Source organism: Vigna angularis, chromosome 7 (genome assembly GCF_016808095.1).
Source record: "Vigna angularis cultivar LongXiaoDou No.4 chromosome 7, ASM1680809v1, whole genome shotgun sequence".
In the NCBI taxonomy this organism is placed as follows: Eukaryota; Viridiplantae; Streptophyta; class Magnoliopsida; order Fabales; family Fabaceae; genus Vigna; species Vigna angularis.
This window is the reverse complement of record NC_068976.1, coordinates 21,204,032-21,220,753: the sequence shown is the minus strand read 5'-3', so window position 1 is coordinate 21,220,753 and position 16,722 is coordinate 21,204,032. Positions and strand designations below refer to the sequence as shown.

Below are 16,722 nucleotides of genomic sequence, written 5' to 3'. Positions count from 1 at the left end.
CTTCTGTTTTCACTCCTTCCTCTATTCTCAACAACATTGGCTTTTGAGTGACTACTCGATCCCCTTTCTTTCCTTCTGGATTCTTCATTCAGTAAACTGTCTGTGATGTTATCCAGACTGAGCTTTCCATCTGGTGCTGAGTTACTCAGAGTGACCACCAACGTGTCCCAACTCTCCGGTAGAGAACTAAGGAGTAAAAGAGCTTGTAACTCGTCATCAATCTTCATATCCGCCTTCATTAGTTGGTTCACAATACCTTTGAAGGTGTTGAGATGCTCGATCATATTCTGGTTGTCAGTGTACTCCAACTTTACGAGTCGTCTGACAAGGTGAGCTTTATTTCTGGGAGTCTTCTTTTGAATCAAAGATTCAAGCTTTGTCCATAACTCATATGCATCGGTATAAGTCGATACATGCTCAAACAAGCTTTTGTCGATGTATTTCCCAATCATAGCCATTGTTTTACGATTCAGAATCTCCCAATCTTTTTCAGCCTTCCCTTCCGGAATTTCCGGATTTGTGATCGGCTCATACAAATCCTTGCAATATAGATGATCTTCCATCATCGGCTTCCAGTAGGAGTAATTATCCGCAGTTAAGTTGAACATGTCTCCTTCCATCTTGAGTTTCACAGGACCGTGACTTTTCGAACCGGTAGCTCTGATACCACTGTTGGGAAACAGCGGTATTTGTTCCCTCCTCTGTGAACCCCAAAATGGGCACTATGCGGAAGCGTAAAAAATGAAAGCATAAGAAAAGAGAAAATTAACACTGGAAATTTTAACGTGGAAAATCCTCTCGGAAAAAACCACGGGACCAAGTCCAGAAAAATATCTCCACTATGAAAGTAGGATTACAGTGTTTCTCTCACTCTCTGAGGATATCTCAATAAATCTCACCCTCTCGGATGGTATACAAAACTCTTACTTTCACACTCACAGTATCTTCTATTGTACTGTGTCTACACCTCTCGGTATTTCTCTCACACACAAAAAACTCTATTTCTCTCCTTCACCGTGGCTCTCTTTTCTTCACGGTGGTATTCTCCTTCTCTGTGTTGGTGTGTGGCTTCACTTCTTGCTTCTCAATTTATGGAAGAAGAAAGTGAAAGAGTCCAAGGAACATAGTTGGTGAGCTGCACTCATGTTCCGTGAAACAAGGAGAAATGAGAGACATTTTCTCCAACTTTCGGTGCACTATTATTTGTTCAGCAAGTGGTGGGTCCATTTTATTTGTTTATTCAACAGATTAAACCTAATTTAATTTAATGATCATCATGTCATTGTCACACTAACTACTTGTTGAATTCTGTTTAAGTTTTATTCACTTCTAAATGACGGACGGGATTGAGTCGTTTCTGTCAATCTCCTCGTTTCAATTCTATAAATTTGTCTATTTTTTCTCGTATTTTTCTAATGGAATACCTGCGAGGCCGAACGGTCGAAACGAATACATGGGAGGCCAAATGGCCAAATGCATGTGAGGCCGAACGACCGAATCGAATGCATGACAGGCTGAATGGCCAAATTAATGGGAGGCCGAATGGACGAATGTATGCGGGGCCAAATGGCTGAACACCTATGAGGCCGAACGGTTGAACCTGAGGCCGAACGATCAAATATCTTATTAGTATGGCCGAACGACAAATGCCTCTGGAGGTCGAGTCCCTGAGGCTAGAATTGGCCGACAAGTTGAAGCCTTTGGAGGCCGAATTGTGGGCTGAATACTGGCGAAGCTTGAAAATTTGGTTCCAAACTTGGCTAGGTGCCTGCAAGGCCAGATTATGGAATTACCTAAGACCAAGGTTGGGTAATGACCGAACGTACTAGGTCATTCACGAGCTTGGGCCTAATGACCGAACGTACTAGGCCGAGAGGTCGAGCGAGTAAGGCCCTTATAGGCCGAATGCGTGGGGCCTCTGGTCACCGAATGATTAAAGAGGAGAGGCTGCGAAGCCGAATCGCCTTGCCCGAACGGCTGAGGCCTTAAGGTGTACACGCCGAGGCCGAACGGCTTAGGCCTTAGGAGGCCCAGTTGAGATCGAACGTCCGGAGACCGAAGGATGGATGTCGAACGGTTGATGCCACATTTGGTGAAGTACCATCAAGGGGCACGATGTCGAATAGCCGGCTCTGAGGCCGAACGACCGAGATTTCGGGGGCCGAATGACCGAGAACTGAGGCGGTACGCCCAGTGGTTGAGGCCAACTGGCAAAACGATCGATGTCGAATGCTGGAAGCTGAGGCCGAATGGCCAGCCTGCTGGCCCCACGGCCAAGCAGATGAATCCGAATGGAAACCCATAAAAGCTGAGGCCTAACAGTCGGACGAGCTAGGCGGGGGAGCCGAATTGTTGGGGAAACGAGGCCGCGAAACCGAATGGTCTCGACCGAACGGTTGAGGATACGCGGCCGAACGATGGAGACTGAGTTGTTGTGTTGATGAAGCCGAGTGCAAAGGGTTGAACGATGGAAGTTGACGTTCTTTTAAGGTGCCCCTCATTGCTCATTGGTTCCCTGTGTTTACAATGGGGAATACCCACTCGGCCCCACGGTGGGCGCCAAATGTTTCGGTCGGATCTGGTCTGACCCTGTTAAAACACTCAAGAGTTTGTCGAAGACCGGGCGGACGTTGCTGGCACTAGAAGGAGGGCGGACGATTACCTCCGGTTTAGGGCTGGACACGCTGGGAAGGGCCGGACGGGCTCTCTCGTCTTCGAATCTTGCTTGTAGTATTCGTTATCTCCTAGTTCTCCAAGTCGGGCGGTCGGGTACCTGTCAAAGGCACTCTGACGCTTAAGTCAGTAACATGACCAAGTGGTCTGTAATGCATGTGTATATTGCATTGTAAGCAATCTGTCCAAAAATCATACCTGGAACCTTTATTTATACTGATCGTAATGGGCTTTTACCTTTTGTGGGCCTGATAACGGCCCAATCATACCTTAATATTCATTAAGGGCTTTAATGTGTCATTAGTACTTAACCGTGTAGTCGACCTAGTGAGGGTCGGTTGGGACGTCCGGTTAGAAGGGTGGTCGGCCAGGGATGTCAACCTGGGTGGGCGACCACTCGGTTCTGCTGATCGGTCACATTGGACGCTCGGTCTTTGATGGCCGACCTGTGGAGACGTTCGATTTATGAACGGGCGACCTTGGAGGAACGCTCGGTCTGTGTAAGCTCGGACAACGTTAGCTTGAACGCCCGGTCATGATTGTGACCTGGGTGGGCGACATTGAGTTAACCGCTCGCTCGGTCTATGTGTCGGGAGGACCGGACGGTACAATATAATTATAATTTTTTTCATTTGATTTGTTTATTCATAAATAAAAAATAGTTCAATTTTTTTAATATGCATTATCTTAAACATATTTTTTTAGAGTTTCACTATTTGACCGATTCACTTATTTTTATTTCTATTATGTGAATATTAATTATTATAGTTAACATCATTGTTTTTATTTATAATGATAATTATATGTTTCATGATTAAGAATATTTAAGATTTTTTTTCTAATGACTCTTTTTAATATTTCAGTGGGATTAACGTGACATTGAATAAAAAAACAGTAGAACTAAGAGAATGTCGTTTGTCTTATTAAACAAGCTTTGTTGCTTTTGGCCGCGACTTTAAAGTGACTAAGTGCACTTTTCAAACACATTGGTAAGATCTTGAAGTACTTGGCTATATGTATCACCCATACTAGGAAGTTTTAATTTATTAGGGTTAACTTCTTGTGAATATTATTATCCACACCCTATAAAAATCTGAAACATGTCTTTAACTACGTGAATTCTAGCTATACAATACAAAAGTTCAACGTCTCATGCTCGTTTTTCATCTTCATCAACCGGAAATAAAGATCATTAATATGATTAAACCTAATTTAATTTAATGATCATCATGTCATTGTCACACTAATTACTTGTTGAATTCTGTTTAAGTTTTATTCACTTCTAAATGACGGACGGGATTGAGTCGTTTCTGTCAATCTCCTCGTTTCAATTCTATAAATTTGTCTATTTTTTCTCGTATTTTTCTAATGGAAGTTTTTCATTTGAAATTTATTTTCACTCCTCGCTTGTCCTCTTTCTTCCAGCATCATCATGTTATAAATCATCTTCTTCCGTTATGACCCTGTCAAGGATTGAGGTTCGTGTTTCCATGCATCATTCTTCTAAATCCAGTTATTGCTAATCAAGATCAAGTATTTCACAATCCTGGACCCATATGCTTCTCAGTTCTTGCTAATCGTTTAACCGACAGTTCAAAACAGAGCAAAAATAAGTCCAATAATAGGTTTCCAACATCACAACAAAACAAATTGTCCATACATCATACGTATTCAGATCACAAATTTCACATGCAAGTAATGATGTTACAAAAAACTGTTGGAAACAGCGGTACTTGTTCCCTCCTCTGTGAATCCCAAAATGGGCACTGTGCGGAAGCGTAAAATAAAAGTGTAAGAAAAGAGAAAATTAACACTGGAAATTTTAACGTGGAAAATCCTCTCGGAAAAAAACCACGGGACCTAGTCCAGAAAATTATCTCCACTATGAAAGTAGGATTACAGTGTTTCTCTCACTCTCTGAGGATCTCTCAATAAATCTCACCCTCTCGGATGGTATACAAGACTCTCACTTTTCACTCACACTCACAATATCTAGTGCACTATGTCTTCACCAGCGGTATCTCTCTCTTTCTTTCTTTCCTCACCGTGGCTCTCCTTTTCTTCACGGTGTATTTCCCTTCTTCGCTGCTTCCATTCTGCTACTTCTTCATTCACTTTTATAAGTGAATTTTTCACATAAAATAGAAAGAGGACAAGATGCTAGAAACATGCAAGCTGAAAACATGGAAACATGTTTTCTGTGAAGTGGGAAAACATTGACCCTTAATTTAGGGTGTGGGTCCCATTATTTGTTTTATTCCAACAAAAACAAAGAACAACATGCAAACAGTTTAAAATGTAGCTTCCCTTACCTTGTTTAAGTTGAACAGATTTTATCCTTTTGAAGACGCTCTAAGATTCAAAGATCCTAAAAATGTCCCTACAAACACAAAAGGAGTTAGGATTGACCCAATTATTATGTTAGGTTCACATTCAAGAAGAAAAGTTTTAGACAGTTTTAGACTCATACGTAAATGAAGAAGAATACTTATAGAGAATCAACTCTTATGCACAATGAAGAATAAACGGAAAAAAAAAGAAAAATGGGAGGAGGATCAAAGGATTTTTGTATCACTTACTTGGGTTAAAAAAAATGGGATTTTCTATTTCAATTAGGAAAAAAATGGACTTTGCATTGTTTAGAAAAAATAAACATATTTTATTCCATTATATTAGCATATTTCATAGGTTTTACGACACATATATCAATTATTTGTGTTGGTTTCGTAAAATTGTTTGATATTAAAATTAAAATTATTGTTATTTTCGTATTCACACATTTACGTAAATTGGTTTGATTTGGTTAAACTTATAAAATCTATTAAAATTTGTATGAATTATAAGAAATTAAAAAGAAGTATGGATCAGAAAAATTAAAGTCTCGCTTAATTTTGAATTCCATTATATATATATATACTATCTTTTTGTTTTATTTCATAAAGATATTTTAAGTTTACAAATTTATTGTATATGTGAAATAACAGGAGAATGCAAATTTTTTTTAAAGCATCTTCATGAAAGAAAAAAATTATCGACGTGAAACTTATAAACAATCCTTGTTACTTGTCAAAATAAATAGAACTAAAATAATTTTCTTAATTGAAGTAAAAAAAATCTTAAATACTCGAATTCTTTGAAATAAATATAACATTTTGACAACTAAAGGAATTTAAAACTATCAATAGAGTTATTTAGTATATTCTTAACTTTGTAAATATATTTACCTCCAATAAGATGGTTACATTAGGATATATATCTACCAAAAACTAAATATCATTGGCCTTAAGCTATAAGTCCACAGTTAAGAACTTTTTGTTTTTCAACAATCATGTTTAATGTTTTTTTTTAAATAAGTTAGGCTTCCAAATAGAAGAAACATTAAAACAAAAAGATAAATATACTTAAAGAGAACAATTATAATAAGAAAGATAAATTTGAATAGGATATTTTAAAGAATGATATTGGTAAGGAAAAAAGTAGTATGATAGTCTTTTAAAAATTTTAGGCCAAATTTAAAATTATTTAATTTTAAACTATTGAATTATTTTATAAATTTCTAAAATTTCATTTTTTTTCTCAATCAAAACAACATACTTTTTCATAAAATGTTTCAATTTTTTTAAAATAAATTATTATTCCACTAAACTTAAAAGAGACAAAAAAAAAAGAAAGTAAACTGGGAAATGAAAAAAATAAGTAAATGAATAAATAAGATATAGGTACACATTCCAAGCTCTTTCACCCTTTTTTTTAGTTAGAAGATAATGACAAAACTACACAAATAACTGTCATAGAATTTTCTACTAATTAATGACCCTAAGAAATTTATAGAAGTCATGGGATGGTTATTTTAAATAATGTATTTCAATTTTTCTAGAGACAATTTTTTATTAATTTTATTGACCAAAATGAACATTAATTGTTCTAATACTGGTTTGACCTATATTTAAAAACTCATCCTTCATCACTATTGCTCCAACAAAGCAAAACTATATAAACAAAGAGAAAGAAAGTCATTGATTAGAGTCTTTAATTATATTTAATCCTTTACATAGCTATTAATTAATTACAGTTAGATAATTTAGCTATGTCATATGACAATATGAATATTCCATTGTTTGACTTCAAAGTTCATCTTGTGGGTACAATTATTATAAACACCACAATGAAAATAACCTTTGTCACCAAATAAATAATGGGAAAAAAAGTAGTTTTAGTGAGTTGAAATCAATCTTTTCCCAACATGAAACTTGAAAAAAGAAAAGACCCCAAAAAGAAGAAAATAGTGCACAAAACGCCAAGTTGAATGAATGAATGAATGGATAAATTAATGATTCACCTATCTTTTGTGTTCTAGTTACTACACTTCCTCTCATGTGGGTCTCATTTTTGCCTTCTATCTTTGTCATTTTCAATGTATGTGTTTCACACATTCACAATCAATTTGATTGATTAAAAAAATATCATGATTTTTATTGATGATATTATCTTAAAGTTTGATACTGTTTGAGAAAAAAAAATAGTACATTTTGGTAGAGAAAGTTGATGGTGATGGATGTGAGAATGGAATGAATGAAAGGAAGAATATGATAAAGACATATCAAAGTGGACTTTGATGTCATTCTACATAAGTACAAACACACTGTGACAAAAATGAAAAATAATTGGAATTTAACAATCATATATTAATAATGTAAAATAATTTTATACTACTATCTACTTATAGTTTATTGCTACTAATGCTATATCGCTTTTTAAAATAATTGTAAAATTACTAAATTTATAAAAATATATAGTAATCTATTGTTAAATTACTTCTATTTTTCAAAATTGAAGAACATATTATTATTATACAGAATTCAGTGGAGTTTCCTGTTTCAAAAGAAACTTATACTTTAACTTTGGATGGATTAAGGAATGTCATGTCATGAACTCAAAGATTCCTAAGTTGGGATTGTAAAAATAATAATAATGATGTATTTGTAAGAAACTATAGACCTTTTCCGTTAATAAATTTTAAATGTAAAAAAATAATAATGAAAATTATTTTCGTTATTTGTGGTTTTAATTATTAGTATATGAGTATCAAATAATTCTTCCTTTCAAAAGATTTTAAAATTCTGTCTTTTTATAATGTTTTTTAATGTTTCTTACTTAAATATTTTTTACTAATTCTTTTTTAAGTTTTTAGTCTGTATATAATGAGTACTGTTTTCTCCATCACTAAAACTGAAGAAGTGAAGAGTTTAGTTTTAAAATTTCAAAATCTATAATCTTTATTTTATACATTAATTATTTACAAATCTTTTTTAAAATAGTTATAAGCCAATTTGATGTGACTAATTAAATTGTTCAGTTATTTAACAGGGTTGAATAAATTATAAATTTGTTTATATTTAAGAAAGAATGAGGTATTAATGAGAAAATAATCCGCCACTAACTGTTTAATTAATATATAGTATGTATGATATGTTGAATTTAAATAATATTAATTGTCGGATTAGATTAATTTTTATAAAGAAAGATTATATTGTATCATACATTAATTATTTGTCCTCGCTTTTATAATTTGTTTAAGAGTATACACTTATTATAATTTTCATAAAGATGAATATTCTTTTTGTAAAGAAATATCTTTAAGTTTTTTTCAAGTATTTTTTTTTTGGAGATTTATATTCATTTCCAGAAACTATTTCATATCCATAATAGTAAGTCATTATTATTTTTTAGATATTTTCATATGCAATTTTTAGATATTTTCATATACATTCTATAACAACAATCATGCTTTTGGTTAAAATTGAATATATAATCTTACCTATAAATAATTTTGGTTTTGGTTATTCTGCTAAAGTTAGTAATAGTTGAAAATTTGATGAATGCTACACCCTTTTCGCAAGAGAAAAAAATATTAACAAGTTATGAGTATTATTAGTAAACAATACACTAACAAAATTAACTACCTACTATTAAATTATATTTAATAAAAGTATGAAATGCTTATATGAAACTAATTTAATTGGTATCTCAGTGATTCAAATGAAATAGTTATATAATGCATTGCTGTTTAAAACTTTAAAAAACTATTGTAATTAATAAAATTATGTTTTAATAATGATTAGCAAACTTTCTAATATATTTAATGTTGATTAAAAAAACTAAATATTTAATGAAATGAAAGTAACAATATTATAGCATTAATATATGGTAAAATAATAATTGTTATTGTAAGTTGAGATAGAAGTATTAGCACACCAATTTAGATAATTTACTTTAATCTCAATCTACAAACAATAGAAAATTACAGAAGCTGATGAATCCTAACCCTAGGAGCTAATTTCATGCCTAGCTAGCTCACAATAAACTGATATAATTTATCAGAATTTAAACATAATTAATTAGTTAATTAATTAACTTTAAATTCTTGCATCATTTCAAACTACATAAAATGGAACACATTTTTATACTTCTAGGATTCATGTACTCCAATAGCTAATTTCCTTAATCTGGTCATTTTTAGGTATTGTTCAGTGAAAGGTGGAAGAACCTGGAAAGTGATAAAAAAAAGGAAGTAATGAGGAATGGAAAAGGAAAACAACACAGAAACGAATATGTTTAAATTATATTTTCCAAAAAATGTTTATATAAAAGTAAAACAAATTTAAAAAGTATTCTTATGTTAAAATTAACTTTGCACTTTTTATAATTTTTATTTAATTTTACAAAAGCTAAGCAGTGTAATTAGTTTTAGTTTATACGAAATATGTTAGAATGTATTTTACTCAATTAACTATAATATATCCGGTGGTAGTTTTACATTTTTAATCTTAGTTTTCGTGAATTTTAAAAGTATTTGTCATTGTACATCAATAGTGACATGTCATGTATTTGATTAAGTCAAGAAAATGACTACTATGAGAGGTCATGTAACATGACATTATATTTGATATACATAAAGATATTTAACATTATTATAACTTATGAAAAACAATTTTTTTCTTTATATTAAAAAAGGTTTTAGAAATCATGAAGAATAATTTTTTTTTTAAATACTAAAATTAAATTTAATTTTATATGCGTTTGGTCCATTAATTTTAAAATAAAATAAAAAAATCTAAAGTGAAGCATAAGCCCTTATTTATTTTATTTAAATGAAAGGAAAACCTTCAAGATAAAACATAAAGTAGAGAAAAAAAAACTTACATAAAAATTAGTTATTTTTTATTTTTAATAATAACTTTTCATATGACACTAATAAATGTGTTTTCAAATGTCATCATTTTTTTAAGATGTGAAATGATTAATACAATGATTTATCATGAAATTTTGATAAAAAAAAAGTTTTAATCACATTATTTTATTTATTTATATAAAATTAAATTACTTAATTTTGTAAGAATTCATAAAATAGAATTTATTAAATCTTGATTGAAGAAAGATCCAAAAAAGTTAGGTGTAAGTAGTGTGCCTTACCAGTTTTGCCACTAATAGCATCATCAACATTAGCTACATTAGCTGTTCCACTCATGGGTCCGCTGCTATTATTGCTTCCTGCAATCATTGTTTCACTGTGTTGCATTGCTTGGGAACCATATCTCAACGCGTTCATTGGCTGCAAGAAAACACCATCAACATGCTAACATAAAAAATTAACTACAACCAATGTAAAACCGTGAGAACATGTGCAGAAACAGTCTTATAAACTGCTGCGAATTTATGCAGTTTTGACAAAACTTCACGTAATATATGCATGTATTAAAAAACCAGATGACAGGTTTTACAAAGAACAAAGTAAAAAATGGAATTTTGATTGACCTGAGAGGCACTATTCATGAGATGGTAGCCCATGTAACGTGCATATTGTTCTGAAAGGCATTGGTTTTGCATCTGATTTTGGTAATTGAAGGCACCCAGAACTGGATTTTGGCACAGTAAATTGTGGTTTGGCATATGAGGCTGAGGCTGAGGCTGAGGCTGAGGCTGAGTGACAGACATGGCTTGACCCACTTTTGGTAATTGCATTGGGTTGTGAATGGAAGGCAAAGAAGGTCCACCAATTCCCATTCCCATCTGTGACATATAGTGCTGAATTCCTGGAAACATAACTGGTGTCATGCCAGCCCCCATGCACATTACCTGTCACCAACAACAACTTTTCTTACACATTAATACTCTCTACACTACACCAGTAGTAGTAGTACCAGAATATTATCATCATGTATATTTATATATTGTACCTGAAGCTGAAACTGAAGTGATTTTAAGTATTCGATTGCCTCTTCTAACATTGATGCTTTGTCTGTCTGCACGTACAACCGTTACTTTTTCACCATCCATGATTGAATCTAATGAAAAGTAGAATTATTCGAAACAAACAAAGTGTGTGGTGTGTGGTGTGTACTGTACTGTGCTAGTGAAGTACCTATTTTAACCTGACTAAACAGTTGCAAGTCACTATTAATATGTATATATTAATTGAATTTATTGTTGTTTTATTAAATTTTGTTTGTGCTGACTATCTGTTCAAGTGTCGGGTTGCACATTGATGGTCATCTATCATTTCTCGAGGAGATGCATGCATCTCTACCAAAAAAAGTTAAAATAGTGACAAGTCAACAAGCATTATGATAACGAACCTTGTTACTGTTTGGTATCAGTTGCTGCAATGCTCTCATCTTGTCGTTAATCCTATCTCTTCTTCTCTGTATAAAGAAACAAAAGCTGGTAATAAGAGTTAAGTTCACACAACTCAAGTTTTAAATTCGAAAATTACAAGAAAAATATTCATGCTCTCACCCTTTCGGATAGATTATGCACTTCAGCTGCACGGCTTCTTCTGGAACGCTGAGATAACTTGTTTCCATCTGCTGATTTAAGTTCTGTGGCCTATTGCACACGGAGACACAACACAGCTCAACTATCAACTACGATAAAGTTTTGTTCCTTTCTAAGTAATAAAGTCAGTTATATGAATAGTTCAATTATGGACTAAGTGGGTGTTTTACATGCTAATTAGTGATTTAATATTTACGTCAAAACGTAGTAAAAGCAACCAATAGTGTCTTCTGATATATGCATGTGTGTGTGGATGATGATCAAACACACAGTAAATCTTCAGATACCATATCAGTTAAAAAGAAAAAAATTTAAGGAAGAAAGCAAGCATGCATTATGAAGGAAAATATGGAAAGAGAAAGAGGAAGAGTATGACCTCACTTTGCTCCTCTAGTGCTTCTTGTTCAGTCCCTTTTCTCTTTTGGTCATGTTCTCTTGTTGATTGAGAACAAGTTCTTCCTATACCAGTACTACCTGAGCCACCGGAAGATGAAGCCACAGTTGGTTCAATTATCTCTGATTTTCCTCTCTCACTTCTAGGAAATCGTCTATGGATACAATCTATAGCTTCAGGCTCAGCCGATAAAGTAGCATTATTAGTGGTGGCCCAAACGCCACTGCTTGAAACCCGGTTTACATCTTGGTCCTGAGGGATGTGATTGCTGCCACAGTGACTTGAACCAACCGTGATCACTGAGTGCTCTCTAGCTTCACTTTGTGAAAGGTTAACTGCAGTTTTTTGAGATGGTGAAGAGACATTACGGGGTGCTGAAAAGTGAGGAAAATTTAGCACCTTCCGTGATGCACCAAAGTCATTGATTTTCTGAGATGAATCAGGAACATGAAATCCTGGAGCAGACATGAGATTCTCTTGGAGTCCCTGAGCACAGGAGGATTTCATGATAGATGGTAGGGGTTGTGAAGGTGAAGGAGGATGATGGGGGGCACCAGGGGAGAAAATATTAGCAAACTTTTCCTCTTCCAATTCTCTGATTGGCTTGTAATAAGATTCAACTTCACAAGGTGGCGGTAGCTCAGATAAAAGGTTTGAACAAAACTCTTGTTCTAAAGGGTCATCAAGAGGGTATTGGATCCATGGAGCTGCCTCTTCTTGATCCAAGTTGTTTAATTGAGTAGTTTTCTGCAGCTGTCTCAAGTTAGATGAATTCCCAGGTAGCTTCCTATTTGTTTGGCTGTGCATAACTACTTGCCCATTTTGCCATAGGAGTTCTACAAGTTCATGGTCCAGCCTGTATAAATTGACCAAATAGAGAATAGCAATCAAGGAAAAGTTAACAGGGACAGTATCATGGTTTGACAGAGATAGGTAACACACCCTGTGGGCTTTCTCTGGTTGGTGAGACATGTATCACTCTCAAAATCCCAACCTGGGATAGTGTTCTTCATGGTTCCTACCACTTGAACAAGAGAGAGGGAACTTTTGGCTTCGAACAAACTTTACAAGCAAAGTAAAATAAGATAATCTGCATAGTTCAGCCAATTCAGTAATCAAATCTCAAAGTGAAAGACGATAAAATAATACTAAAAAGAAAGAAAAGCCAAAGTTTGGAACTTGACATGCCAAGAGGAGAAAAACCACAGAAAGAACCAAAGCGAATGTCCAAAGACAGACCCGGAATGGAAAAATTACTTTCCCATTACGGTTGAAAGTATACGCACAAAAGAACAGAAAAAGAACAAAATAATCAAATACAGTCAAGAACTAGAAAAAATACCAAACATTGATTCACCAAAATGGGAAAAACTTGTGACTGTCAGTTAGAAAGCTAGTAGATTATGTAAGCGCATACACGTAAACAAAGAGACGCAAATTACAAAAACTAAGAAGTACTGATTGCAATATGAAGAAAAGGGAAGAACCCCACCCGAGTTAAGGTAAAAAGACTTGTTTTTTTTTTGTCTTTTGGTTAAGGCAAAAGCTGGTTTTTGTAACTGGTTGAATATATAGAAGCTATAAGTTGATGCTAGTTGGAAAGTGATGAAACTCCGTGTTGTGCTTAAGGAGTTTGGCGAGAGAGGTTGTAGCACAGTTTTTATCAAGAAGAGGGACAGTGACATGTCGAAGTACAAAGAGAGAAAGCAAATATCCCATGAGAAAAATGGTACTTAATGCTTGCCATGAGCGAGAAAAACATGGATGCACATCTGTCATGGAGTGAATGAAAACGGGACCAGTTCAAAAGGAGGTGTGCAAGTTAAGGTTTTTGGTGTTGAATATGTGAAACTCGAACAAGGAAATCCAATTCTCCATGCACACGGTGGATGCTATCTGAGAGATGATTGTGGTGGTGACACGTGGCAGGGACAAGGTGTATATAATTGGAGACTGATAAGGCTCTGCATTGTCCCAAAAAGAAAGGAAAAAGATGTGGCACTCGTTTCATTCTCATCTTGACAGCTACTCATCAAAGCCATCACCTCTCTTCATTTTTTTCACTTCTTTTGTTTCAAATTTGGTCCATGAATAATACTTCCCAACTCATAAATTTTCATCACTTCAAACGAGTGAAAGGATAGAATCTGAGTCTCTCACTTGATCTTGGCCGACAAGGAAAAGTCAAAGAGTTCTTAAATTATTATTCTCACGGGAAAGGCCGGATAATTCTTCGAGTCCAACTGGTCAGGTTCCGAGCAGTTTTTACCTCAATTGATTAATTTTTAAGTGGTTTTTATCTTAACTGACTGATCTTCAAGTGAAGTGTTGTTTGAAAAAGTTGTTTGGATTGTAAAAGGTATTTCAATGCTAAAGTTACTAAATGACAAAACGAAAAAGCATTAGCCGCTACGACGCATGTGTTGTAAATATATATGAAAGTAATGCTTTGGACTATTATTTATAATAGTTGTTATGAGTGTTTACTTTTTTGTTACCCTAATCTCGACAAATCATACCTTAACGAGTAATAGTTGGTTGATTTGTAATTATCATTCGTGTGAATTTAACTTTTATTTTGTAATCGATTAGTCATGTCATTCGATCAAGGTGGTTGGCCAAAGGTTGTTGATCATGGGTGCTCTATCAAGATTTTGACCAAAAGATGGTCGATCAAAGGTGGTAAGACCAAAGTAGTTGGTCAAAGGATGATAGCTTAGAATGATTAATCAAGAGTGGTCGGTCCAGAATAGTCGACCTAGAATGGTCAACCAATGTTGATCTGCCTAGATAGATTGACTAAGGTGGTCGATCCAAAGTGGTCGGCCAATGATCGATTCACATACACTACACATTTAAAATATTAGTTTATCTAAACAAATATTATTTCGTGTACAAGAATTATATAAGAGAATAATTTATTAAAAGTATGCAATCTTTAAAATTTTTGAATCCAAGATTAAGTATTTATGGAAAATGATTTGGTGTCATATAAATGCAAAAAATATTGTAACCCACAAAATAAATCTATGTAAAATTCATAATCATAACCAACCACTACAAAAAAAATTATTAGTGGTTTATTGTTATAGTTTCGCCTTAATCTCAATTTGCATCGTTCTACCTCTTTCTCTAAAGCTTTACGACTCCAGAACCTTCTCTTTCTGAATCGTAGGGCTTTAGGGTTTTTGTCACTCATTATTGTCACCACTGTTGCCTCCTCTCAAATCGGTTGTAATTTTGTTGTCCTCCTTTAATGTTCCTTTGCTCGTGTCTATTAACATAGGTAGTTTAAAGTTGAGAAAGGAAGAAAATCACCAATTCAAGATTGGTGTGAGTTGAAAGCATGCATGAGAAGAAACTTTGTTCCCCTTCATTTAAGATAAACCAAGAGCTAATGTGTGAGATAAGAGAATGCATTAAGAAAGGAAAAACATTCATTAAAAAGAAGGGTGAGTTCTCGTTTAGAGAAGATGAGTTTAAAGCAAAACTTGAAAGGCTCATGAATGCAAAGAGAAAAGGAGAGATTAAAAGAAGGATGGATGAACAATTAAGAAAGTTAGAAAATAAAGAAAAAGAGAAAGAAGCTAAGAGAGAGAAATATAAAAGAAAAGAAAAGAAGACAAGAAAAGAGAGAAAGTTCAAAGAGGAGAAAGATAAAAAAGAGAGAAAGGACAAGAAAAGAAAAGAATACGAAGAGAAGGGAGAGAAGAGAGATAAAGAAGATATTGAAAGAAAAGAAAAGGAGAAAAAAGAAAACATGTTCAAGAAGGCAAGGCTTCTGCAGTCATCTTTCGTTATCCCCAGTTTAGTTGAAACAAAGATAATAAAGAGAATTTTTCATTCCTTAAATTCTTTTTTATTCATTAATTGTCCTTTCTTTATTCCAAACTTTTCTCTTGAAAATATTTTAACTCAACCTCCATCCTCCATTGTTTTAAACCCCTCAACAAATATTTCCAAGTCACATCATCTTTAGTTAGTGTTACCTCCTAGGTTACAATTAATTCAAGATGGATTCCAAAGCTTTTATGAAATGACCCTTCTAATTTTTCTCAAAGATATAATACAAAATACAAAGAGGATCTCTTTTAATGTTTTCTTTATATATATATATATATATATATATATATCTTGTCCGTGGAACAAAAATTAATTGAGACTATGTTTGATGCTTATTTTAGAAAGATATTTGATCCAGGAGGTAAAAAACATTTGAAGTTGTAGGTCCTAATACACCTTTTTGATATGAGGACAAATCCTTTCACAAGGTAGGGAATGATGACAATCACCCTAAGGGCTTACAACACGGGTTCATAGCTAGGCCCAACTTTAGTTTTCTTGTTATTTTAAATATATAAATAATGTGGGGGAATGAATTGTATAGTCTTTTCTTTTACATTTTGGGCCTTGTATTTTTAGACCATGCTTCATGTTGGGCAAGTTATACTACCAACCGAGTTCTCATGTTGTCCGTCGAGCTCTCATGCTACCTTTGAGCTCTCATGCTATCAGTCGAGCTCCCATGCTACCTACCGAATTGCTTATACTGTTAGTCGAACTTCCACGTTGACTGTCGAGTTATCATATTATATATTCGAGCTTTCACGCTGATTGACGAGTTGTCATATTGTCAGTCAAGCTTCTGTGATACTTACCGAGCCGTATGCTAAGATGTCGAACTTCTATGTATACTATGATGCTGATCTATGTTGTTGATCTTCTATGATTGTCGAGCTACCAGGCTGTATGCATGATGTCGGTCCATCATTTCAGAACACCTCGTATTGAATACATTAAGCACATGGTGTAAAAGCATG

General features: G+C 34.0%; 1 protein-coding gene across 2 annotated transcripts; it reads right to left on the bottom strand.

Annotated features, from left to right (window-relative positions):
• Positions 1–8,917: 8,917 nt before the first annotated feature.
• Positions 8,918–13,734, bottom strand: LOC108337407 (transcription factor PIF4). Of its 2 annotated transcripts, none has more exons than XM_017573925.2 (9): positions 13,245–13,734; positions 12,845–12,992; positions 11,885–12,758; positions 11,470–11,559; positions 11,310–11,375; positions 10,911–10,976; positions 10,489–10,809; positions 10,147–10,285; positions 8,918–9,220 (listed from the first exon to the last, which is right to left on the bottom strand). In XM_017573925.2, exons 2-9 carry the CDS (start codon positions 12,913–12,915, stop codon positions 9,201–9,203), a joined length of 1,647 nt encoding a protein of 548 aa, XP_017429414.1. In that variant the 5' UTR covers positions 12,916–12,992; positions 13,245–13,734; the 3' UTR covers positions 8,918–9,200. The 2 variants fall into 2 exon arrangements, with proteins under 2 accessions (XP_017429414.1, XP_017429416.1); XM_017573927.2 differs by having other exon boundaries at positions 13,395–13,734.
• Between the last annotated feature and the right edge of the window lie 2,988 nt (positions 13,735–16,722).

Bases quoted from the DNA above. Each gene is read 5' to 3' on its own strand.
- LOC108337407 (XM_017573925.2), bottom strand. From the start codon at position 12,915: ATGAAGAACACTATCCCAGGTTGGGATTTTGAGAGTGATACATGTCTC. The intron at 11,376-11,469 runs GTGAGAGCATGA...TTCTTTATACAG, and splicing joins TGCATAATCTATCCGAAAGG to AGAAGAAGAGATAGGATTAA. The intron at 10,810-10,910 runs GTACAATATATA...TGTTGGTGACAG, and splicing joins CACTTCAGTTTCAGCTTCAG to GTAATGTGCATGGGGGCTGG.